The sequence below is a fragment of the Anopheles cruzii genome, chromosome 3 (genome assembly GCF_943734635.1).
Source record: "Anopheles cruzii chromosome 3, idAnoCruzAS_RS32_06, whole genome shotgun sequence".
NCBI classification, from domain to species: Eukaryota; Metazoa; Arthropoda; class Insecta; order Diptera; family Culicidae; genus Anopheles; species Anopheles cruzii.
In genome coordinates, this window is record NC_069145.1 from 53,965,674 (window position 1) to 53,989,664 (window position 23,991).

Consider the following 23,991-nt stretch of genomic DNA (forward strand, 5'->3'; position numbering starts at 1 on the left):
AACCCAATCGGCAGCTCTATCGCTGGCTGAGTTGCACATGCATTTTAGTTGCAGTGTTGCAGTGCGTGTGTCGAGCGTTTCCGTGGCTGATCTTGATAAACGTGATTAGCAAGGTTAGCGGGTAGCAAGACACAACATGACACAGTTCCAAATGGTCCACCATGTTGACGCTGCGCAGCTGCAAAATTTGTTCGACAACCACATTTCGCGATGCCGTGTTTAAGTGCGCAGCCGAGCGGCGCCTAGTAGACTAGGAGTAACAATGGGCCATTTATAATTGCAGACCTGGGTATCTAATGAGCGAAGCGCGTGGCTTAGTAGTGACTTGTCCATTTTTTGTGTCTTCGCGTGCGCTGTGTACCTAGGCAAGTGTTTGCGGACACCGAAGCGCCCAACTACGGTAGCGAACGGATGAGCTGGTGCAAACGGCAATGTGTAGCAGAGAAACCGATGACGACAAACGGACGATTAGATGAGTGTGATGATGTGCGATCGAAAACGCGCAAGGCTCAACGGTCCCAGCATTCGGTTGTCCACGATCGCCGCGGTAGTCGTGCGCGGTAGTCCGCAATAGTCAGTCAGCTGTCCGTCCGAAAACTTCCTAAAAGTACCCTTCGTCCCTCTGCCTCGTGCGCGGGCACGTGCTTGTGTGTTAATCGGTGTTTCTTTATTCATGCGCGAGTGGTTCGATGTGATTGGGAAACATTTCTGTCGAGATGTCTTTTCGTCTTTTGTAAAAAAATCATCTGATCAAACCGTTCAAGTGCCCCTTGATCCGTCGTCACCTAATCTCGAAGGCCACACCAAGGTCTGGGCCTGTGCCGTTTAATTTGGAGGTATGAGTGATTTCGCTGCAAGCAAATGACCGTAACTGGTTCGACGTTCGGAGTGACCCAATGACTGTTTAAATCGTTCGGAAAGAAGCGGAGCTACGCGCAATTGTTTATTACCATTTAACATGCGGTCTCAAAAGAGCCCGGGCTCGAGCCTCGAGTTTCCGCCGTCGTGCAGCATCAGTAGCAGTGGTGTGTGCGTGAGAACGCACCAATTTCTGTGCCGGTCGATCGCGTGTCGCAAAACATGTGTTTGCGCATGTTTCTCAACTTTGTATTCCGCTCTTTTGGGGGCCTAGTTTGGTGGAATATCTTAAACCGCAAAGTAGTTGTTGAAGTGCGTGGCCGTGTGCCCAGTGTTGGCGGATACGCCGACAACACGCGTTTCGTTTCGGTTTAATCAATATCTGAAGAGGTTCAAAGCTCAAGGCCTAGACAAACAATGGGCATACCTGGGCAACAACGCGTTTTTTCTTATCGCGCGTATTACTAAACGGAATGAATGTTCAACTATTTTTACCTTTCTGCTTGTGTCTCTCAGTGGATTTGTTTGGCGTAGCGGTGGTGACGTGCTAGAGAAGCGTGAAAATTGTGGCGTTTTGCCAAACCTACTTCTAAACCTCTTTCTTTAGCCTTCGCATGAGCTAGAGCTGTTACTTTAGCTTATCGCGTGTTTTGAATTATTATCACTCTATAGGGCGATAAACATGATATTTTTAGGATCACTTGCTACAAGCTATTTCTTGCGACATTGCTGCGTTGCTTAGATTCAGTCGTTTCAGATGTTTAAACAGATGTGTCCCTGTGTTCCGAACTGCGTCTAGTTTGGATCTAGCGTTATGCAATTGATTTACATAAATAGCTTACGTACATAAATTTCTTTCATATACAATGACCACCCAAATAATTTTGTTACAATTCACTCCATCGTATGCTGGTGGATGATTTGAACTTTGTTTTTCACGGTCATCACGCCATCACGAGTCTAAAACTCGTCTCGTAAAAGATAATAAGACGAGCCTACAACAGCCCGATAAGACAGTATTCATTGTTTCTTGGCGATAAGCAGAAGACCAGACGTCGTACCACTGTCCAGTGTTTTTTTAAACTAATGCGTCTGATGGTGACGGACGGTGTGATTTTTGTTAATAATTAGGAGATGCAGATTTCATGTACTCCATATCCCAACCTATTTGACTGGCAATGCCGTTCGGGCAAATTGGGTAACATCTTGCCGATCGCGGTCAATGCACGTATAATTGCTTCAACGTAATTCCGTAACATTGTGGGTGCCCTTCAGAGCGCCATGCTCGTGGCCTCTACGTGTCACAGTATGCCGCGTGAGGTCCGGTTTCACGTGGAGTGATAAGGAAACCGTTGGGTTAGAAAATATTGGACCACTAATCTCTTTCGACCTTTGCACTCGCAAGCAAGATCAAGATCACCTACAGATGGCAATGCGGAATTCAATGAAAGTCACAATGTTATAAATCTACGTTGCCAACAATTGGTAGATTATTTTAGGTGTACGTCTCCGTTTGTTCGCAATAACGGTGCAAAGAAGTTAAACGGTGACTTATTTACGACGGGAGAAACTAATAATATGGTAACCGAAAAAAACTAGCTTCACAATATTGGGATTTTAGAGAAGCAACGTATTTTATACTGTAAGCTATACGGCGTTACGCTGTACTTTGCCAAAGACAACGATGGATTTAAAGGTTGATGAGTATGGAGGGTCGTGAAATCGGCGGCAACGATGAGCTGCAGCAGGACGTTTACAGTCAGTTCAACTTTCAACTGTGTCCCTTAAGACGGAGAATTTCTTATTGGTGCAGACAAGTAGGTCAACATTCCAGCTAATGGACCAGCTATGGGAACTACGGAACGCAGGATATAAGTCGACGGCTTACCTGGCGGAGCATTGTTCATAATTCTATTGTACATACAAAATGATAGGGTCAATCGTGCACCATGTCTTGGGGTCTGATAGGCTTCCAACAGCCCAAGATCAATGTTTCCGTCGCAGACCATGTACGCAAGCGCAATTTCCATTTCATTTTATACGCAGAATCAATCAGAGCATCTTCTTTGCACGAAAAAGGGATCATAAACCTATGTATTCTTCAATAACCCCGGGAGCAATTTCATATTCTCCTAAGGTATGAGTAGGGATGGTTCACATGGATGGATCGAAAATCTTACGTTTTATTCTAAGGAAGACAATGTAATGGATATATTTTAAGGCTAGTAATACACTTTTTCTCCTTTTCTTGTCGCTGTTGCCTTTACACCTTGCACCTTTTTCCAGCCGTTCGAAACACATGTCCACCAAACGAAGACAATAATTTAGAACCTGGGAGACGTATTTAGTGGGTATGCCATTTCACGAAGAATTCCATAAGGTTCCATCGTAACAGTTAATAAACGATTTTTTCTCTTTATAAACGAAACGATAAAAATAGTGTTTGTTGAAGCGCACCGTCATAAATTCTACACGCCATCGGTTACGTTATTAAGATCCGACTGACGAAAGGGAGGCGCGCGCAGAGCGCTGCTGATTAGAATTATCTTTTACTTGACGCTGGGGTGCATGCGTAGTTGATACACTGGTTATGATTTATTATCTGGGTACGCTCATTATCTACGAGCTGGTCGCGATTGGTTTCGATAGCTTATTGCTGGTCCCGACACCGAGCCCTTGAACGAATGATAGTCCTAGATAGTTTTCGATTTTTTAGTAATCGCTTAGGTTTAACTTGTATAACGCACTACGGCAATGATAAGGATGATTTCTCAAAGTGTCAAAGTAGTCGTGGATTGAGTTATGGAGCGGCCGTTTCGATTAGCGCTCCCCGGTTGTAATCCCGATAAGCCGGGAATTAGAAAGTGATTAGTTCTGAGCTCTCCGAGAATCCGGCTTGCGCAAGGATGGAAGTGTAGCGAACCATTGAAGTGTGTAAGTGACTTTTCGGAACAGGAATGGTCATAATCAGAACCCTGATCGGGTTGCTGATGCATTCTACTTCTAATACTGTCTTATCAAACAGTTCGTGTCTGGCTAAGCGCCTATCGACAGAGAGATTACGGCTGCATACAGCATTTCTAGTGGAAAATTATGAAACGAATCCGGGAATTTCCACAAATCGTTTGAAGGTAGCCTCGATTAAAAATAGCAACTTAATCGAATCATTTGTAATATGTGTTTCGGTTTTTGTCTACCTTTTAAACGACTGGGAGAATTTCAAGTATAACGACGTTACCAAATGTTCGTGGATCTTGGATTAGTTTTCAACGAATTAAGTTGTCCCGATCGGCTATCACCCTGATTTTATGTAGTCTAACACACTATACAATCGAACCTCTGCTTTCCACCGAAGGTTCGTTCCCTCGATCACGGCCACGGTCCGGTTTGTGAGGGATTCGATTCATCTCCGCGGGCTACGAGGAAAAGGATCAACATGAACCGCTCCGTACTCGGTTAGTGATGAGTGAACTGGATGTGAACTCCGATGCGATGCACCGGCAGCGCCGGCTTGCGTTATCAGGAAACGGTTTCGGAGGGCCCACCAATTGGTGATTAGATTAGCCCATTCGGTGGGGGGCTTCGAGGCACTTCTATTCCGGCCGGCTGCCGGAACATGCCATAGGTGGCCCTGCTTGCCGGGGTCGTGATCGTGATTTGCTTTTCGTGCTACAATCGAACCGTATTAAACGCTCAGTTCTCTACAAGGTATCGTGGCGTTCGGAGGCGTGCAGCTGGGCTGGATCGTGTGTGAAAGTGTGTGTGTGCGTGTTTGTGGAGTGCCGAAATCGCTCGTGCCTTTATTGGACTCATTTAGGATTGATTTGGTTTTCTAAACGGAAACTGGCTCAATTTTTAACACCCAGTACAGTTGCCTCGCGAAGTTCCTCGGTCTTAGCTGGGAGCTGCCTGTGATTAGTAGAAGGCAGCTGAGAGTCTCGGTAGGTTTATTCGTTTTGAGCAAGAAACGAATCCTTATCACCGGTTCTCATTTCAAAAATATAGTTTTGCCTTGCTGATCACTCATTAATATTATTAGCGCCACGCATAACGAGTTGAATTGATTGGTTTGCTGCTGTGGTTGTATCTGTAGATGGCGCAAGTGAAATGTATTCTTGCTTTTTCGTTATGTAACTGATCAGCTCGATGCTCTGATCAGCAGTCCTGAGATCAAAGTTCATCGTACCTATGCTGATAGTGGAGTTCAAATGGCACAGTGCATTTGGTTGCGTTGTATTGATAACGATAGTATAAAGTGATGATCAAGAGCTGTACCAATTTTGTCTTTCACTAAACATTCTCCGGTTGCGTTTCCAAGGTTACTGGACCTAAATTTAAGTGATGCTCTTCATTCGGGGAATTGTTGAGAACCCCAAAAATAGTACAAGTGGCAATGTAGTGCATAATACAAACGCAAACCCGAAACAACAACAAACTACTATGAGAAGTACGTGCGGACCACCTGATAACCTTGTAGGCCAACCAAAAGGTTGTTGATTGCGTTATCAGCACAGCCGTTGACATATTTGTTTTTACCAACACCCCGTTATGCGTTACGTTCCCAAATATCGTCCGTTTCCCTGCTTAACAATTTTTTTTCCAAGCCGACAAGTTGTGTTTCGGTCGCCGTTCACGCCGATTTGCCGGTAAGGTAACGACCAAACCGACCGCTTATCGGGTTAGTGGCCGACCGCTTGACGACGGGTTAGTGGACGGCCGGCAGATTTGGGCCGAGATTATGATGGTCTATCGATGGTGGATTTGTACATTATATCGGCACGGGCCGGGCTGTCGTATGTTGCGTTTTCGGCTAGTCATGCTGCTCCTGATTGCAATTTGGCTGGTTGCCAGGTTTTCCCAGTGACATCAAGATTTGTTGCATTCCTTTGCGACCATCAACCGCGGTGGTTTACGTTGCGTTAAGCTCGCAAGTGGATATTGATTCTACGAGAATTGATAGAAAGTTGCATGGCTTAGAAAAGAATTAAATGTTTTTTGCCATCAACATACTCATTGCTGATTAATTGGTTTTTTTGATTGGCAAGTGTGAAATATTTTCAGAATTATCGAAAGTGTGTCTCCATACGATGCTTGTTAAGACAATCGCCCCCGATGTGCGTAACGTACGTCCTGTCTGACCCTTCGTTTTATAACTCAATAGCAGCTTAAAACAAGGCTCAAGGTTTACGCGGGGGGATTACTATTATCTTTGCGGAAGTGTCGACGGCCAATGCGCCTACCATCGTCTGTGGTCAGTGATAAAAAAGTAAATTTAATGCACAGATGATGGATGATTGAATGTTTACTTGTTGCCGGTTGCCTGTACTTTCCGGCCATTCGCGCGCCGTGACGCAAATGTATAATAAAATGTTTAATTTCAGGTCCGCTGCCAAATAATGCTATCCATTTCGGGTGGACTTTATCTCCGATTCGGCTGTGTGCATGACCAGCCCCGTGCCGGTTAGGGCCGAACTTCGATTTATCGAAAGTGGCGCGAATATTTTCACCGTCCGTCCTCCGTCGCGCTTATCGCATTATCGTGATTGTCACCCAGTGAAGGCTTTGGCCAAATTGCATCGTTAATTGGCCGAACGCGAAATTATGTGTGTTTCCCTGCCGCCAATCCCTTGCCGGTAACCCTCTCTTTGTTTAAGCCCAAGCCCAAGCTCCAGGCCACTACAGTACTGCTGATCTTCCGTGAGAGAACGATAGCGCCTTCATTGGCGCAACAAATCAATAAATTAATTCTGAATTAACGCTTTCCATTTCAATTTTGTGCAGTGTAAGGTGTCAGCTGATTACGTTATCGGGCCCTGAAACTGACTTCATTGGGGTTGCTTTTTTTTCGCTTGTTTTCCAACTCGTAATCACCGGAAAGCGAACAATTTCATTTCAGGTTTTTGCACCACCAGGACCAGGATTTTCAATTATTTTCTATCCTTGGGGCGTTTTGGGAAGCCCTTTTCTAACCATAGTATGTACCACTAGACACTTAGAAATTATCACACGTTTCTGAAAATTCGGCTTGGGCAAGTTTTAATTGCTTTGGTCGGAAAATGTTGAACCACGAGAAATATTTTGGTGGTCAATGATCGTGACTACGAAACTGCTGCATAGGCGCGAGTTGGCAGCATGGGACAGTATGGCTACATTTCGGTTCCTTTCTCCGCACAGAGAAAAAAAGCCGACTAAACTGCATCATACAAAATGGATTACATCAAGGAACAAGGGCAAAGAAATTTCTCTTCAGCCATCCGCGGGACCGGTCCGGGACGTCACGAGAAACAGATGTGGTATGCGGATTACTTTGGCCGCACTGGTGCAACGCCATCTATCGCCACGGAGAAGCTCAGCCTGTGCTAGACTGCGATCGGCAAACATCGTTTCGGTTGCCCTTTTTATGCGCCCCTGCAATCGTGGTCCTTCACCATGCTTATGGTTGTATCATGCCAAAAACGGTTATCCCAGCGGAGTGAAAAGCAACCCCAGCTGTTGGTTCGGCAGATCACACCCGGGTGCCAGGGGGTTGGTCGGTGACGGAAGGGGGGGCCGAAAGTTTGCGAACTCTCTTCAGCGTCCGCGCCCGAGATACATGCGGTTCCTGCGGAATCTGTTGGTGCTCATAAATAGGGATTTTACGATTATACAATCTGCTCGGAGTGACTGCTGCGCCGTTTTGGCGAAACGGGACGTCGTGGGCGGCGGGAGCCGGACCGTCTTCTGCTTGCATATGCTGCATTTTATCCTATTTTATCATCTAAAGCTCGAGCCAAAAAAGCGGGGGCTTCAGGCTGATCACTCCAGACCACGGGCAATAACGGGGCGATAGTTTTTCGGAATTGTCGGTCCCCGAAGGAGCGCTGCGAGTGGGCGGACTAAACTGAATCGGGCGCGGGGCAAAGATAGCCCTTGCACAACCGAGCCGCAACAAACTATTAGTCTTGGGTACGTGCTGCTCCTAGGCGCTAGCGTATGCACCATCGCCGCCACCACCATCGTCGTCATCGTCGTCATCGTTGTTGTCGTGCCATAGTTTTCGTGTGAAGTATTGAGTCGTTCCGGAAACGGGTAACGAGGGTGTCTTCCATCTGCCTGCCACTTCCCATGTCCGCCGACTAGCCTTTCGTGTTTCGCACGCCCACGTTCGGGGGCCCAGATAAAGTATCGCAATGACGGAACTTTCAAGTAGCCGTGTGTGACCCTGCAACGAGGGGCCACACATATGATCTGATGCTCCAAATTTATTACACTGCAGGCACTGTTGCATATCGCGCGGTGCACTGAGTGCGACCAGATGCGCTGATACTGATTACACGTTATCAATCAACCGTACAGCCAGCTACGTCATGGGTCGTTAAACACTGAAGCTTCTTTTGCTGCGAAGACACGAAACTTGGCTCTAGACACGACCGCTCGTTAGGTGAGCCTGGACGAAATGGGACACGCCTGAGAAGCTACTCTGTGTGGTTCTCACCCTCAAGTAGTCCTGCATAAGCATTGGCTAAAAAGGATATACATACAAAATTATTGCTGAACATTTATCTAATATGAAGTAAACCATGTCTAGGGACACACCTACGAGTGGTATGATGAAAATAAATAAATATTCAAAGTAACTTTGATCGCCTTTACAATCTTTCGTAGAGACCTGTCTTTGATAATTATTTGGCACGAGAGCGTTCAGTTTGCGTGGTGTGTTCAAAAAGTTACAATAATTTTGTATTTACGAGAGTATATTCACTTATTCACAAGTTCACAAGTTCGATCATTTTGAGTGATCAGTAAATTTTTTATAACTGTTTCGCTTGGACGTGTCTTGGCTCATCGTCGATTTTTCTCTGATCCGAAAAACGGTTGGCAAAGATCTTTTATCCAATTTTGTGTGAAAAACGAAATCGAAATGATGACTGTGATTATGAACGTTTATCGGTGGATCAAAATGTTTTCAGAGGGCCGAGAAGATGCGAACGACGAAGATACAAGTTCGGTCGAATTAACAACATATTTAAACTTCACAACTATATTTATTATAAAATATGAAGCGTTAAATAAGTTGCAGCAACCGATCTTCTGTTGAGGTCGCTGAGAAACAACACTACAAAAAAGGCAAATTTCTATTGAAACTTGTTGTCCCTTCAACTACCCATTTGAGTTTAAAATATTGAAACAACCCTTTATCGTTGATCAGCTCTTTCGTAAAATAAATTACGTTGTCATTACATGAAATTTCTGTTATTTCTTTTAAACAGGCATAAATCCGTCGTGCGAACGGGTGGTCCAGTGCTGAGCTGAGCGCGGGTACGGCTTCAGAATGTCTAGCGAAAGTGCAAATGGCAAACCGGCCGGAGCGCCGACAGGACCGGCGCCTAGCGCCACGATTGGCCGCGTGCTACCTGCCGACAGCTACATTAGCACTGATCCGGCCGTCCCGGTGAAGCTGCGCCTCGCCAAGGAGGGCCTTGCGGCGCGCAATCCCATCTCCGTTCCCGAACTGATGAACCACACCGTGCGCGACCATCCCGACCACCCGGCCATGATGTACCAGGATGCGCAGAAAAAGTGGCAAACCATCACGTACCGCGAGTACCGCGAGCGTGTCCACCATATGTCGAAGGTGTTTATTAAGCTCGGCCTGGAACCGCACCACACGGTCGCGGTGCTGGCTTTCAACAGCCCCGAGTGGTTCGTGTCGGAACTGTCGGCGATCCATTCTGGGTAAGTTGGTGCGGGCTGTACAAGTTCAGGGTGGACATTGGGCTTATGTTGCGTTGGCAATTGTAGGGGCATCATCACCGGCGTGTACACGACCAATACGGCCGAGGCGGTGCAGCACGTGTTGGAGAGCTCCCGAGCCCAGATCGTCGTGGTGGACGACGCAAAGCAGATGGAAAAAATTTACTCGATCCGCCAGAATTTACCGAATCTGAAGACCGTCATCCAAACGAGAGCACCGTACGCCCCATACGTCCAACGGCAGGATGGTTACTATCGCGTAAGTGCCACCAGCTAGTACCCGCAGCGATGCCAGTTGGCAGTTTTTATTTGAAACGTTGCAGTGGACGTTTGGTTTCGGTTCGGGCTATCGGCCTCGAAACGCTTGAGGGGTTGTTGGGCACATGTTGTCCGCCACCATTCGGTGCGGTTCTTTACGGTGGATCGTGGACAGTAATGGACAGCTTTTGGTGGGCATAAGTTGTCAATTATTGCATGTCACATTGTACTTTTTACAGCACTCAACGTTGACCGAATTTCATTTGTGGAATTCGGAATAATTCTTTACCAGAGGATAGTAATGTAGGGCATTAAAGGAGTATGTATTTGTTACAACTTTTAAATTTTTTAAAATTATTTTTAAGAAATTTTGTGGGCCGCCGTTGAACCGTTGGAAATTAAAAAAAAAATGTTCATTTTCCAATCTTTCAAACGATTGGGCAACGCGAAGGAATTGTTTCGTCCTTGCCAGCAACCCTATTCTTTGCTTCACGGGCTTGTTCCTTATTTGCATTTTTTTCATTTAAATTTTTCATGACCCAGGTGTGACCAAATGACACCTTTTTTTCACCCGTTCGCGTTCCTCGTGAAGGCGATGGTGTTGCCGTCCCCATTTCGGGGGGCAGTTTCCCGTTTCATCTTTTACTTCTTGATTGTTGTGTCCCGTTTTGTGCACCCTGTGAATCCGTTTTCGTCACGGTCGGGGCAGCCGGTCGGAATTTCGTGGTAAACATTTCGGCCGTGTCGGATTTCGTGGATAGGTGTTGATGACTCGGTGGGAGCTGCTCCGTGACAGGCCACGGAAATGGGTCAGAAAAATTATTCACTGCCATTTACACGCCTCGGCGAGGCGGCCCACGTTCTCCGATGGACAGCCGACGAAAAACGAACGTGGTGAACGTTAAAAGCTGTGAAAGCGCCAAATTTGACGCACTTTTTTAACGTCGTTTAACGCAGTGTTTTTAAGGCTGAATTGGAACTAGACAGAACTATAGCTAGACATTCAACAGCCAGTTTTCAATTCAATTAGAAACACTAGGAAATTACCAGCTAAAGCTCGAGACGGTCGAAGTGCAAGCTGCGAAAGTGTTAACCTTAACTGTGCTGAGCGATGAATGATATCGCTAGAAATAGTTGAAAAGTAGTTCAACATGGCTCGACACTCTTCGATTAGACTTCGAAGCATTCAGTGCTTCGGGCTTCGAAGTCGCCCGAAAGTCAAAAGTCTACGAAAAAACTCTGCAATAATGACCACTATGGGGAATTGGAATGGGGCAGGCGGACATTGATTGGGTTCAGGAAAAATCGACGGAATAAACTTGTTTGTTTGACACACGCGATTGGGAATACTAAATTAGCCATTTTTCGATATTTTAAGGTTTTTTAACGGTCGAAGTTATGAAATTGGCATGAAAGTTAATGGATATTCATCTGCAAATATCGAAATTGTGATGAACATCTTATCACTTATGCATGTTAACATACAAAGGAATGTCTACTTCTTAAGAAGTTAACGTCGTACGCGTCTTAACATGTTAGGCCTTATAATTTTCTTCTTTTACGCCATCTCCAAGGACATTCACTTTGATAAGGTCACTTATTTGATAAGGTTCGAATCAAACTTAAATATTGTAGCAATTTTTTTAAAAGTGTTTTCTTTAAACAACCGTAGCGATCAAGCTAGCAAACATCAGCATGTGAAACTTGCTTAAGACATTGGAAATATTCTAAATTTTAATTTTAATGCCTTGTTGAGGCGGACCAAAAGTTTTCCTGTACTACCTGGAAAAATGTATTTTTTTCGCAATGTTCACAAGAAATATAAATATTCAGTTATTTATATCAAAGAAGCATCTATTACTTTTCTAATGATTTATAATAAAGGTACATTATCGTTTGAAGACCGTGCAAACAACAGATCCATTCTCGAAATCTACACAACACAGAAGGCTAAAAATTTGGATTGGTCGTAGTTGAATTATCTATTTTAAGAAAATACGTCCAAAATCCTTATACTTTGAGATTGCCCAATGTCCGCCTTTTGCGCCATAGTGAATGGGCTCGCGCCCGTTTTTCCAGAGCTATGCGTGCTGGCGATTCGTTCAGCCAGCACCGGAGGCTGCGGAAACTTAATTTGCAAATTGCCACGTACTGTTCGCACGATGGAAATTTGATTTCCAGTCTTTAGAATTAGTGAATCGGATCCGTATGAAAGCAAGCGAAAACTAAGCGCTGACACTGCAAAACTATGCCGGCTGCCAACGGTAGCTGTGCCAAGGATCCCCAAAGTGGATCGGGTTCTAAGCTGATCGGCACTTTCGTGTTTCGGTTTTGGCGCGTCCGCGGCCCGATTGTGTCTAGCTGTTAGTCAGGATCTACCATTTGCTTCGTTACCTTCTTTTGTCCATTCGCTATTGTTGCATTCAAATAAACTAACAGACCCGTTCGATGCGAGCAACAATGTTGTCCATAAGGGCTGGGCTCGGGTATGATATGCAGATTGACGGAAATCGAGCAACGATTAGTGTGTGTTTGAGGTCCACGATGTCGAAGATTGCGACACATTGGGGGGCACAGTAAAAGGCATCATTAATCACGCGACATGACCTAAGCAAACTGGTTTAACCGAAGACTGGTGGCAACATCTGCCATTGCTAGTGGGGCAGCCATTCATGGGCCATTTATGATGGTTCCGGGTTTTGTCTGCCCCACCACCCGGTGGGTGGTAACGAAACGGCAGCTGCAGGTCACAACATTAACGATGATAACAGCTGCTACTGCTGCTGCTGCGATGTTGACGCATTTTTACTATCCGCAGTGCCATCGACATGGCGTCATGCTGTAAACCGGCACACCGGTTCACGGACCTCAGGCCCCACCGACGTTACGCGTAGCGGGGTGAAAATAAGAAGCAACAAATTCCTGTGGTGTAAAGTTTTCCTGACACACGCGCTCGGTTGGATATAAAAAAAGGTACACGTAACATTATGCTCCGCACACGACACTCGGTGGGATGCCGTCGACGGGTGGGAGGGTGGGGGTTCCAAGGGTTCCATCCGCTTCCTGCCACGAACACCTTTGCCAGTTGGCCGCTTGGCATCGGACTGCGGAGGTCGATATTGTTCGATGGCACGCAGCATCATCATCATCATCACCAGGACCAACAACAACATCGCCATCGCCATCAGCATCGTAACTGTTACAGTGTTAAAGTACGAACCGTTTGGCCGTTTTGTTGGTGAAAAAAAAAAATGTCCTCACGACTCCCGGCTCCTGCTACGTTTGCTACATTTTTCATACATTTTCGCACCGCTTTCTGGTTGGGCGGTTGGCTGGGACCCGCGACCCGAGAACTCGGGCGACCAAGAATCCGTTTAGGAGCACTGAGGCACTGGTTTTTCGGAAAATTCCCACAAAGCGCTTACGGTATATCATAAATAATCGTGCAAAATAAATCATCGCATCCCGATGGCATGGTTCCGCCCTGCTTCCGGGCCCCACAGCGAGCACTGGCAGGCAAATTGTTAGCGATTCATAGCAGCAGCAGCAGACACAGGACGGCCCCGTGTCGATCCCGTGTTGGCATTGCAGAAACTCCACACGTACTTGTCGCTTCGATTCCGTCTTCGTTTCCGCCCCGCTTCGAGATGGAGACGCACGGTGGCGCACGGTTCAAGTGGTGTACTGTGGCAATCCAATCAAGTCCACATTTCGTCCCGACGTCTGCACGCGGTCCGCCCAAAACCCTCGGGCCGGCCGGGTTGCCAGGCAACGACGCGGCTACAAATAGTCAATTTTTCTTCGCACATGATTGATATTCGCTTGAGTGGCGTATCGCACCGTTGCCGGACTGCCCGCGATGAAATTACGGTTACCATGGCGCGGCGCTCTGCAGGCCGAACGAACGGACAACAAGTGTACTTGGGGCACCAACCGAAGTATCCTTGCGAAGCGCTTGTCTTTGAGGAATATTACTTTCGCCGCATCCGCCGCGCAGCTCAGCTCGACGGTTGATTAGTTTGATTTATTGCACTCGTATCGTCCGGTTCTTGGCCGGACTGCTTTCGACGAACGTCTTCCGCGACTTTGTGGTGGCACATTTGTCCAGCCCTGGTTCAGCTTCTTGTGTCCTTTTTGGGGGCCGGTCCAGACGGCAGCTGATTCGCGTCGAGTTTTGTGACGGAACGTTATAAGGAGTGGTCCATTCCCGTTGACTGTCCGGACATAGTTCGGACTGTGGCCGTGTGGGTCGTGGCCGAGTTCGTCGATGCAGTTTATAGACTTACAACCGGAAGTAGGGTAGGGTCCGTCCGAAATGGTCCGTTCCGTAGTTTCATTCCTCCCGCGTCGTAGGCTGGCCGTCAACCGCCGGAAATGGACCGCGTGTTCCTTTGTCTTCCCGTCCCGACTTCAATTCATAGTTCGCAATAGTTGCAGAACCACAGCTAGGAGCCGCGTGGGTTGCCATACAGACACTGTCGGCTGTCGGTGGTTTTCCGGGAGCGCTCCGTGCTCATTCACTCGAGCCGGAATCGTCACGCCGTCACGGAACGCGGAATGAATTCGTACCAGTTCGTGACCTGACTGCAGCGCAACGACCAATAACGCTGTGGGCCGACTTCTTTCCTGTTTTTAGCTTTTAGCGTTTCGTTGATTTTTCGCCGTTTGGTCGATTCGATGGGATCTTTGGGATGGTCCCAAGGCGAATCATTCGCCAGGGGATGGTTGCGGGCCGGTTTCCCGCAGGGTTTTCACGCAATTTATTCAATTCATTTAATGAAAATACTGCCGCTCATTTTATTCCGCTGTATTGTTCAGCCCAGGCGAACGGGTTGAAGTTTTGCGTCTTTTGGCCCCAGCATTCGGGGACAATTGTTATGGTTTTTGTAATTTGCATTACAATCATCGCCATCATTTGGCGGGACGTGTGATGAAGGCAAATGATACGACGTTTCTTTGCCCCATCTTGAAGCTGCTCGATATCGACGTAAACTTTATGTCTCAATAAGAGGCGTGACAAAATGGGTTTAATACTTTCCATATAATATCTCCCTTTTGCATGCTACCGCTACGCTTTAATCATCGGTGATCGATGGGAATCCCACTACCATCCGTGCCGCTCCGTGTAGTGGTCGGAACTGGAGGAGATGGACGTCGGAGACGTCGAGGAGGAGTTCAACAATCGCTTAGCCAATATTGCCATCAATCAGTGCTGCTGTCTGGTGTACACGGTGAGGAAACATTTCGCCAGATGGTGATTCTAATTCCATTACAGTGATCTCGTTTTGCTCTTTTTCCCCACGGCAGTCCGGAACGGTCGGTAATCCGAAGGGTGTGATGCTGAGTCACGACAGTCTCACCTGGGACTCGTACTCGATCGGCAAGCGACTTCATCAGATCCGGCACGCCGAGGAAGTGCTGGTGTCGTTTCTTCCGCTGAGCCACGTGGCCGCCCAGATGGTGGACATATTCTTGACTCTTCAGTTCGCCTGCACCGTTTACTTCGCCGACAAGGACGCCATGAAGGGCACGCTGCTGAGCACGCTGCAGGAGGCCAAACCCACACGCATGCTGGGAGTGCCGCGGGTTTACGAGAAGATTCAGGAGAAGATGCTGGCGGTTGGTGCACAAAGTAGCTCCGCCCGGAAGCTGATCGCCGGGTGGGCCAAAAGCGTTGCGCTGCAGCACCATCTCGATACGATGGAAGGGTACGTTTGCTGACATGTTGGTGTGTAGTTACGTTTTTTAATCAACCCATCTTCGGTGCTTCGGTACGCGCAGAAAACCCACCAACACGTGGCAGTATCGCTTGGTACGGAACTATCTGCTGTCGAAGGTAAAGGACGCGCTGGGACTGACGCGCTGCGTTACGCTGGCCACGGCGGCCGCTCCGATGGACCGTGAGACGAAGAAGTATTTCATGAGTCTGGACTTGCCGATCAACGAAGCGTTCGGGCTGTCGGAAACGTCCGGGGCACATTCGTTGACCGCACCGGACAGTTACAACTTCGATACGATCGGCAAACAGCTCGGCGGTCGCGAGACGAAGATTGACCAACAGGACGAGCGGGGCCATGGCGAGATCTGTATGCGGGGCCGTCACGTGCTGATGGGCTACATCGGGGAGGAGGGCAAAACGCACGATGCTATCGACGAAGACGGATGGTTCCATTCCGGTGACGTGGGCTACATTGACGAGGCCGGCTTCATCTACATTACTGGCCGCATCAAGGTGCGCCTCAATAGTACACGTGCGTTCGATCCCGATTTCATGTTGCGCTTCTAATTTGATAGGAACTGATTATCACGGCCGGTGGTGAAAACATTCCACCGGTCAACGTGGAGAATCTCGTCAAAAATGAGCTTCCGTACGTGAGCAACGCGTTCCTGGTTGGCGATAAGCGCAAGTTCCTCACGATGCTGATCACACTGAAGACGCAGATGGACCTGGACACCGGCGAACCGAAGGACGAGCTGACACCGGAAACGATCACCGCGCTGAAGGAGTTGGGCGCCGAGTACAGCAAACTGAGCGAAATTCACGCAGCCGGCCCATGCCCGAAGGTTGGTTTTCTCTGCTTGGAAAGTTTGGGAAGCAAAGTCCCTTATTTGTTTTTCATTCGTTTTTTTTTTGTAGGTTCTCAAAGCCATCCAGGCAGGAATTGATCGTGCGAACCTGAAAGCTGCTTCGAATGCGCAAAAAATTCAAAAATTCGCTCTGCTTAAAAAAGACTTTTCCGTTCCGGGTGGAGAGCTGGGTAACGAAATATTGGCCTGCCGGTGTCTGAAGTTTGGAATTTTAATGTTTTCATATTTCCTCCCATTCTACAGGCCCTACGTTGAAGATCAAACGTAATGTTGTGGTGGAGGCGAATAAGGAGCTCATTGAGAAGTTCTACTGAAGTGCACCCGGTGCTGATCAATTTATGTCACGTTTGTCACTTGTTTTTATGTAATTTCCCACTTGATTTAAGTGCTCTTTACCGTTCCGTTTCGTATGCTGTTTAAAGTTGCTTGCGTGCACTCAGCATAGTCTTTTCTCCAATCACCCTTTAGAAGCCATATCTTATTTGCTCAAACATCGATGGGACAAGTATAACACTACTTTGTTTAGAACGGTGGCGCGTTGGCAAACAAGTGTCCTCCACCGTAGTCTGAATGTTAGAATTAAGTCTGTTCCGTTAAAGGCTTTCTCGGACAGGTGCTAGTTAATATTTTTGTTGAACTGCTCTGAGTATCATTCCAAGAGTTTCGTTATTTTCTTTGTTTTTTCCCCATTGTTTTGATTATCCTAGAAGTTTGGTGATATTATTTAGAAGGTTTCGCGACGGATCTAGCAAAAATATAGTTATCCCCAAGTGCAATTCGGGTAACATTCCGACTCTGCGACGTGCGCAAAATGGGCCTTCCTCTACCGCTGATACGGAGTACAAAGATTCGACGCATTTGTAGCCATGTTGCATTTAGTGCTGTACATCCTTCAGCCCCGTTCCGAACCCGACCACCCTGGGGTGGCTGACGATACGTATGGCATGAACACACAAGTTGTTGTAAATAAAAGCATGTGTTTGCTCAGCTGACTGAAATCCCCTGCAGGAAAACTTTTTTGATACGGTTTAGTAATAAAGCAATACACACACTTTCTACAAAAATCGAACCCACTTCATTTATTGGTTTTCTTTACTACAGTTCCGTATGAGTTTTATACATTTGTCGCTGTGCAGAGGGTTTGGTACGGTAAGAGGGTTTGGTTTGTTCTGTTTGGGTTGTGGATTAACTCCTGCCGACCCCACAGAGTCGCACGGCAGAGGCACGGAGTGAGAATCGAACAATGGCCACTAGTTTTCTTTGCCCCGAGGGCACAGGAGTTCGGGTTGGAAAGTTCAACGTTAAAGCGTCCCTTTGCCGGGAAGTATAAATCGAATTTCCGGGTAGATAAAAATGGAGTATCTTTGTACGGCCCTGGCACTCACTGTCTCGAAGAAATCCGCCATGGGTACCGGTTTGTGGGAACGGACAACGGTTTGCTTTATCGATCGACCGGAATGGGGTCGATTAATTTGCATTTAATTTTCGGAATCTTGGGCGAGCCCTGCCGTTCCTGCTCTGGCTGCCCGGAAGCCAGTGGAAAGTGTATGGACGAACAAGGCAGAGGTCTTTGCTCGGTTCAAAGTTGGTAAGCTAATTTTGCATGCCTGAAGCATTGCAGCATTGTTCAGCGTGCCCTAGGGTGGGAGAACGAAGGTCCTTGGGGTGAAAGGAGAGAAGACGATTTCCTTTATCTTTTGACCAACCCAATCGGATGTTGGGTATCGTCCGCTCTCGAAAGTTAGACTACACCTATTCCGACAAAACTTTCGCGTGAAGAAACGATTCTCTCTGGAGCTGGGGAATGCTAACGCAAAGCCGTAATGTCTATTGACATCAAATGATTTGCTAAAACGTTCTTGGTTGCCAGATTTCTACTGCGGATATTTTGTATTTTAATAACAATGGCAGAAGATTCTACTATTCAATCACTCTGGAAATGATGGCCTGCCCTGAAAATGATGGGGAATTGCCCTCCAAAGAGCGTTTCTTCATCGAGTTTGAGGTGAAATGGGTCTGTGAAGTGAATAACGTAATAAATGGACAATAAAAACTGGAAATGCATAGATATTAGTTAATTGTTTCAAATTGTTTCGTATAATTATACAAATGTGGTTTATTACACTACTTGGATTTTTAGCATAGCATTGCGTGTGAAATACAATACAATGTAAAGTAATCCTGTTGAACAGGAATCACCACAAGAGAACCTTGGGGCAATGAATCTATTTGAAATTGATGATATGTTCGTTTACAACTCGTGCTGGTAATTTATATCGTTTGTTGACTTGTTTCACTCGGTGGGTATTTGTTACAATTTGAAACCGTCTTTGGAACTAGCCCGATCGTTCTCTGTCTCCGATGGTAATTTTTTTTATTGCATCAATCAAACAGGACATTTCGAAGAACTTCGATTCGAAAAATGTTCATTTGACAGAGATCTTCTGATCTATGTCTCACCTTTTGATCTCCTGATCTGCTTCCGCAGTAAAAGAAAACCGAATGTAATTGGATCAATAGTAGCTTCTTAATCCTTCAGAAATCGTTACACGGTACAAACCCAAACAGGATCATTTCAAACCATGCGTTTCTTCGGAATTAGGAATTGTAAAGAAACATACTTTGGTGACCGATTATTGGGATTCTTCTATTATCATTTATTTATTATAACTAGAACGGACACAGCCGACCATTAAAGTTTTGCACTCAAGTTGCTGGTTGTAACTGACGTCTATCGCGTAGAAACCGATCGATCGGTGCAACACAGACGGATGATCTACGCACGAGCCACGATTCTTGTTTTCCGATTTAATCACAATTTTGCCTCCATCTCGCTTCTATTTGCTTCCATCGCCTTGCTGATGGCGACATCACGTTCGTCAGGAATGTTGTACTCTAGCTGTCGGTCCACCATTGAAGGAGTAACGGGAAGGACCCAACGTTGCAAATCGGACCGCATCCCGGCATGACGTGACCGACATCGGGCGATGGACATCATCGCCACCGATCGTCGAATGTTTGGGCAACCAAAGAAGGCAGCGACCGAAGGTGTTGTGGCCTCGTCCGCAGGTGACATTTGCACGCGAACCGCGAAGTGTTTGATGGATAGTTTTTTATTGTAGTTCCAACCCGTGATCAAAATTATCGTTAGTTAGTATGTGCCCAAACACCTCACCATTGCGGCGGCGTTCGTTTCGTTCGTCGATGCGATGATGACCGTTTCGGATCGTCCCGTAGATGCCCGAGGATGTGCGTCGTTAGGACGGTTTAGCATAACGTCGTTAGAGGTTCGCATGCAAAGAGAGAAAAACAGCAAACAGCCAACCCGTTAGCAAACGCGAAATAGCGAATGGAGCCAGTATAAGGAAGGCAAAAACAAGCGGCCGGAAAACTCTTTAAAACCAGCACCAGAGGCATGCGGAAAGCGAATAAATCAATTAGTAGTTTAAGCTGTAGGAAAAGCGAAACATTCTCCATGTTCTCCACAGCCACCGATCCTTTTGTACTGGCGCTTCGGTTTCTGCGCTGGTCGGTTCGTTCCGTTGCCCGTTTCGCTCGTCCAGTGGAGTGGAAAAGCTGGAAAAACGGATTGCCGGATTGCGGAAGCGGATCCATTTCGACGATTTACATCGGAGGTGGTGGGAAGGAAGGTGGGTCCTATCCTCAGTGCCGTGGCTGAAGCAAGGAAATAGTTTAAATTGAGTAACGAGATAAGCAAATGAGCTTGGATTTCAGCCAATTAAATGTACAATTTTAATCAATTTCCGTGGAAAGGCTCAGAACAAGCCGCGGAGACCGATTTTCTTGCGCCTTGCTCGGTGGTCTATCGCTTGCGATACGTTAAATGGGCTGAAGGGATTTAGATACTTTAACAATTAGAACCTAAGCTACTAGCTGCCTGGAGGCTGGAACGTTTCGATAGCGTTGAATCATCCGTTATCCGTGAAGCGATCATCCGTTATCCGGCTTTATGGTTGTCGTAGTCCAAAAAGCGGATTACACTTTTGACCCAGCGTTTGTTTTTTCTGTGTCCCGATTGGTTGATTAGCTCCATTTTCTGGCTCGCAGCCATATCGTGTTTTTTTTTTGGATGCCGCTCTTCCATTCAATTTCGCTCCGGTTGGTCTATGTGAGTGGCTTCCGAAGTGGTTCCATTTCTCATGGCTCATTCGTAATAGGTTTGGAAGTACACTTTTCAACACCAACCGCTCCGCCGTGGTAGTGTGACAATATCGACGTTTCCACTTTTTTCGCCGTTTTGTGAAGCACGGCTACGGTTTGTCTAGGTCCAGTCTCTGTTCCTTGGTTATAATCCTTTCGTTCGAGCGGTCTGGCCGTCGAAAGAGGGGAAAAAGAAAACGAGTGCCCCAGAGTCTCCAGGGAGCGCCATTATGGGAAGAAAATGGTAAACTATCAACATCGTCGTTCGTGGCCATCGTCTTCGATGGGAAAACAAATTCCCGGTCGCTTCTGTGCCCGCGCTTCAGCCGGAAGTACTACAGGGTCCCGAAGGCCGGGGCGCCGGGATCCCAGCAGGCTTCGGAGGCCTCGGGAAAACCAAACAAAAGGCCGATAGAGGAGGTTGGAGCAGAGTGCACCGGAGATTAAGCGTGCGGATTGGCGGGGCCGAGCTTCGGCATTGGCATCCGGGTCACCGGAACTCCGAGAGGGTAACAATAACAAATATGCCTGTCCCGAAGTCCATTCCGAAGTACCCTCGGCATCGAGTTTTCGCGCCCAACAACGCCCATTCTGGCGAGGGGTTGGCGAGAGAGTGCCAACGGTTCGAGTATTCTTTTGAAACTCTGATCCCTCTCGTATTTTGATTCCTACTCACAAACCAGACCAAAGTTAAGCCTTCATGTTTTTTTTGTCGGTCCAGCCATGGCGTTCGGGTAACAGCCACTCAACGACTCACCGGAAACTCGATATGGGGTAGAAAATGTTTAATGGACTTTAAAATTTGTAGCCAACAACGTAGCTAGGGCTAGACAGGTCTGCTTATTGTATGAAATTTGGAGACGTGCTACGAAAACATTAGAACACGAACGAATCACGCTGAAGGTTCGCTGCAAAGTACAGATGCAAAGTTTACGTAACCGGGATGAGGAAAACAACACCTGAAAGTTCAGCAAATTCTGGTGTAACTTTCCTGCACCAGCTCAATTAACTCGTTATCGATTGGTCGTTCGCCAGCGGTTGAACGCAAAGAGGTCTTATTGTTATTAGGAAATATAATTATGAGTTTCAAATACGAACTGTTTATTCCTACTTCTTTTACATTTCAATTTCTTAATTCTAAACCGATTCCTTACTTCTACCTATCGAACCTAACCTTTCGGGGGGGGGCCTGGTCTGGTTTTGTCTGAATGAATAATGCTGACGCACCGAATTGTCCGTTGACCGCTGCGCTGCTATCGTGGGAACATCGGTGCGGCGGATGTGGCCCGTGGCACGTGTACGGGATATGGTTTCGGGTGTGTAACTATATTAGTTCTGTTGCAGTATTCAAGCTGGTAGATGTTTAAGGTATCTCGCTGGAGTGCGAGAGTGTTGGGGCGTTGGTAAAAATGAAATTCTTTGCAACTAGTTCCGATCATTGAGAAACGCTCCCCAGCATCGTCCATTGCCACATCCGTTGGCACACGTGTTTTGTACGCTTTGAACTAAACAGAACCCCGAAAAGGGTGAAATTCCGGACCACCATGAAGTCCGTGTGGGAGAATCAAGGAGCTTGCCCTAGCATAATTGGCACGGTTGGCATAATCCCTGTTGGACTAGTAGCGCGGAAACGAGCTTCTCGCTAACTTTCCAACCGGAACCGCGTGCAATCGCCTTCGGTTCCCGCTCGTTGCCTGGTTTTCGTGCCTTCCCCAAAATTTTCCACATTCGAGTTTCACACACACACACACACACACACACTGGTGGAAGGAGCTTCCGGAGACTTTTGCCTCTTAATCGGCCAGCATGAAGATAGATGGCAATGGAAGGGATTTGGACGACGGAATGGATGGGCAATAAAACTCTTTTCTCGAAGCAAAGTTCATGTTGCGCTCATTTTCATTAGCAAATCAACGTTTGCCGGAATGCCGACGCTGGACGCGGAACTTCCGCCGAGTGGCAAGTGACAAGGGGGGTTGAGGACGAAGATTTGTGTGAAGTTAATTTTCTTCGCTCGATCCAGCTAATGGATGGTCGAAATAAGATGCAAATGAAACAAAAATTACACGTTTCTACGAGAATCGGGGGAATTTGTGGGAAAAAGCATATAATCGGAAAAGTCTTCTTGACGGAACGAAATTACGAGCGCGCTCGTTAAAACGGCTAAAAATTAGTTCATGTGCGTCTTTTGCAGCAATTTAAGTATCACCTAAACGGAGAAAGCTTCATTAAAACAAAGCGATTCCAATAGAGAAGAGTGCTGACAACTATTAGTTTATTTCTGAAACATGCTCAACCTTAGTTCAGGAGAAATTTAATGGTTTCCAGAGTATTCTAGACGATACTAAAATTCAAGATATTAAAAAAAAACATTGAGGCTGCAACCATACAGAGAGCATACTTGGGCCATATTTATGTGTAAAGCAGTTGTAATTGTTTCATTGCCTATGTTTGCGATGTGTAAGTTCTTCACTCTTAGATACTTTAGTTACTGATGTGTTATACATTAGAAATACAATACTAATCGATGCTCAAGTTGACTCATCAAATGTCCCAATCTGACTGAGAATAGGATAACAATCCACATCATCACCAGCCAGTTCAAGTGCGGAAGTCAAGATCCGCACATGCGTTGGGGCTTCCGATGAGAGATCAAAGTTCGCGGTCGAAGGAAATAGAAACTTTCATTCCGAACCCACGTTGGCACGTTCGATCCTACGAACCGCACGGCGTGATTTAATTATCTGACCACGGTCGCGGAACGGTTGTTTCATTTATTCGCAATCTTTAGCTCTGGTAGCCGGATGCTGCCACGGGGAACCTTTCTCGCGCTCGCGTCCAGCAAATCCACGGAAAGTTCTCAATAATTAGGGCTCATGCAGTTGCCGGGGATGATGCGCCCTCCGAGTGGCACCATTCCACGGAGGCGGAAATTAGATCTGCAAAGTACCACAGTTCGTCGCTTTACGATGGACTTGCCGAAAGTCGAACCACGGCGGGGCGATTAATTATTAACACTGGCCGTTGGGAGCATCCGGTCGAGCGCGGCCGAAATTCGGTGATTTCTATGCTGCGCCGGCCCGTTAATGTGTTTCGATTGCTTTCGGAGCACAACATTTCATCGGTTAAACTTTTGGGTTCAGCTGGACGATTGACGGGGGATGTAATCGATTAATTATTACCGAAAGCAATTCATTTACGCGTGGTGTGGAAATACCTCAATAGTTCCCAACCCGATTGATACCGTCCTTCTTGAGTGAGTGTTTAGATGAGTTGGTCCGGAACTCTGAACAAGGTTTACTCAGTAGGAGTACATTGCATAGGTCACATGGTAACGTATCTGCGCTTTTTGTCAGTGGACAGCGTTGATCATCGTACTTCTGTCGATGGCTC

At 46.8% G+C, this 23,991-nt stretch overlaps 1 protein-coding gene across 3 annotated transcripts; it reads left to right on the forward strand.

Moving 5' to 3' along the window:
- The first annotated feature begins 464 nt into the window (after positions 1-464).
- On the forward strand, positions 465-17,500 carry LOC128275451 (very long-chain-fatty-acid--CoA ligase bubblegum). 3 transcript variants are annotated; one of them, XM_053013949.1, is made up of 9 exons: positions 465-836; positions 9,108-9,573; positions 9,640-9,850; positions 14,979-15,080; positions 15,157-15,557; positions 15,631-16,081; positions 16,144-16,413; positions 16,487-16,607; positions 16,681-17,500. In XM_053013949.1, the coding sequence occupies exons 2-9, from the start codon at positions 9,170-9,172 to the stop codon at positions 16,749-16,751; spliced, it is 2,031 nt and encodes a 676-aa protein (XP_052869909.1). In that variant the 5' UTR covers positions 465-836; positions 9,108-9,169; the 3' UTR covers positions 16,752-17,500. The 3 variants fall into 3 exon arrangements, with proteins under 3 accessions (XP_052869909.1, XP_052869911.1, XP_052869910.1); XM_053013951.1 differs by lacking the exon at positions 465-836 and adding an exon at positions 3,774-3,792; XM_053013950.1 differs by lacking the exon at positions 465-836 and adding an exon at positions 4,599-4,799.
- Positions 17,501-23,991: the final 6,491 nt, after the last annotated feature.

Bases quoted from the DNA above. Each gene is read 5' to 3' on its own strand.
- LOC128275451 (XM_053013949.1), top strand. From the start codon at position 9,170: ATGTCTAGCGAAAGTGCAAATGGCAAACCGGCCGGAGCGCCGACAGGA. The intron at 16,082-16,143 runs GTGCGCCTCAAT...CTAATTTGATAG, and splicing joins ACATTACTGGCCGCATCAAG to GAACTGATTATCACGGCCGG. The intron at 16,414-16,486 runs GTTGGTTTTCTC...TTTTTTTTGTAG, and splicing joins CAGCCGGCCCATGCCCGAAG to GTTCTCAAAGCCATCCAGGC.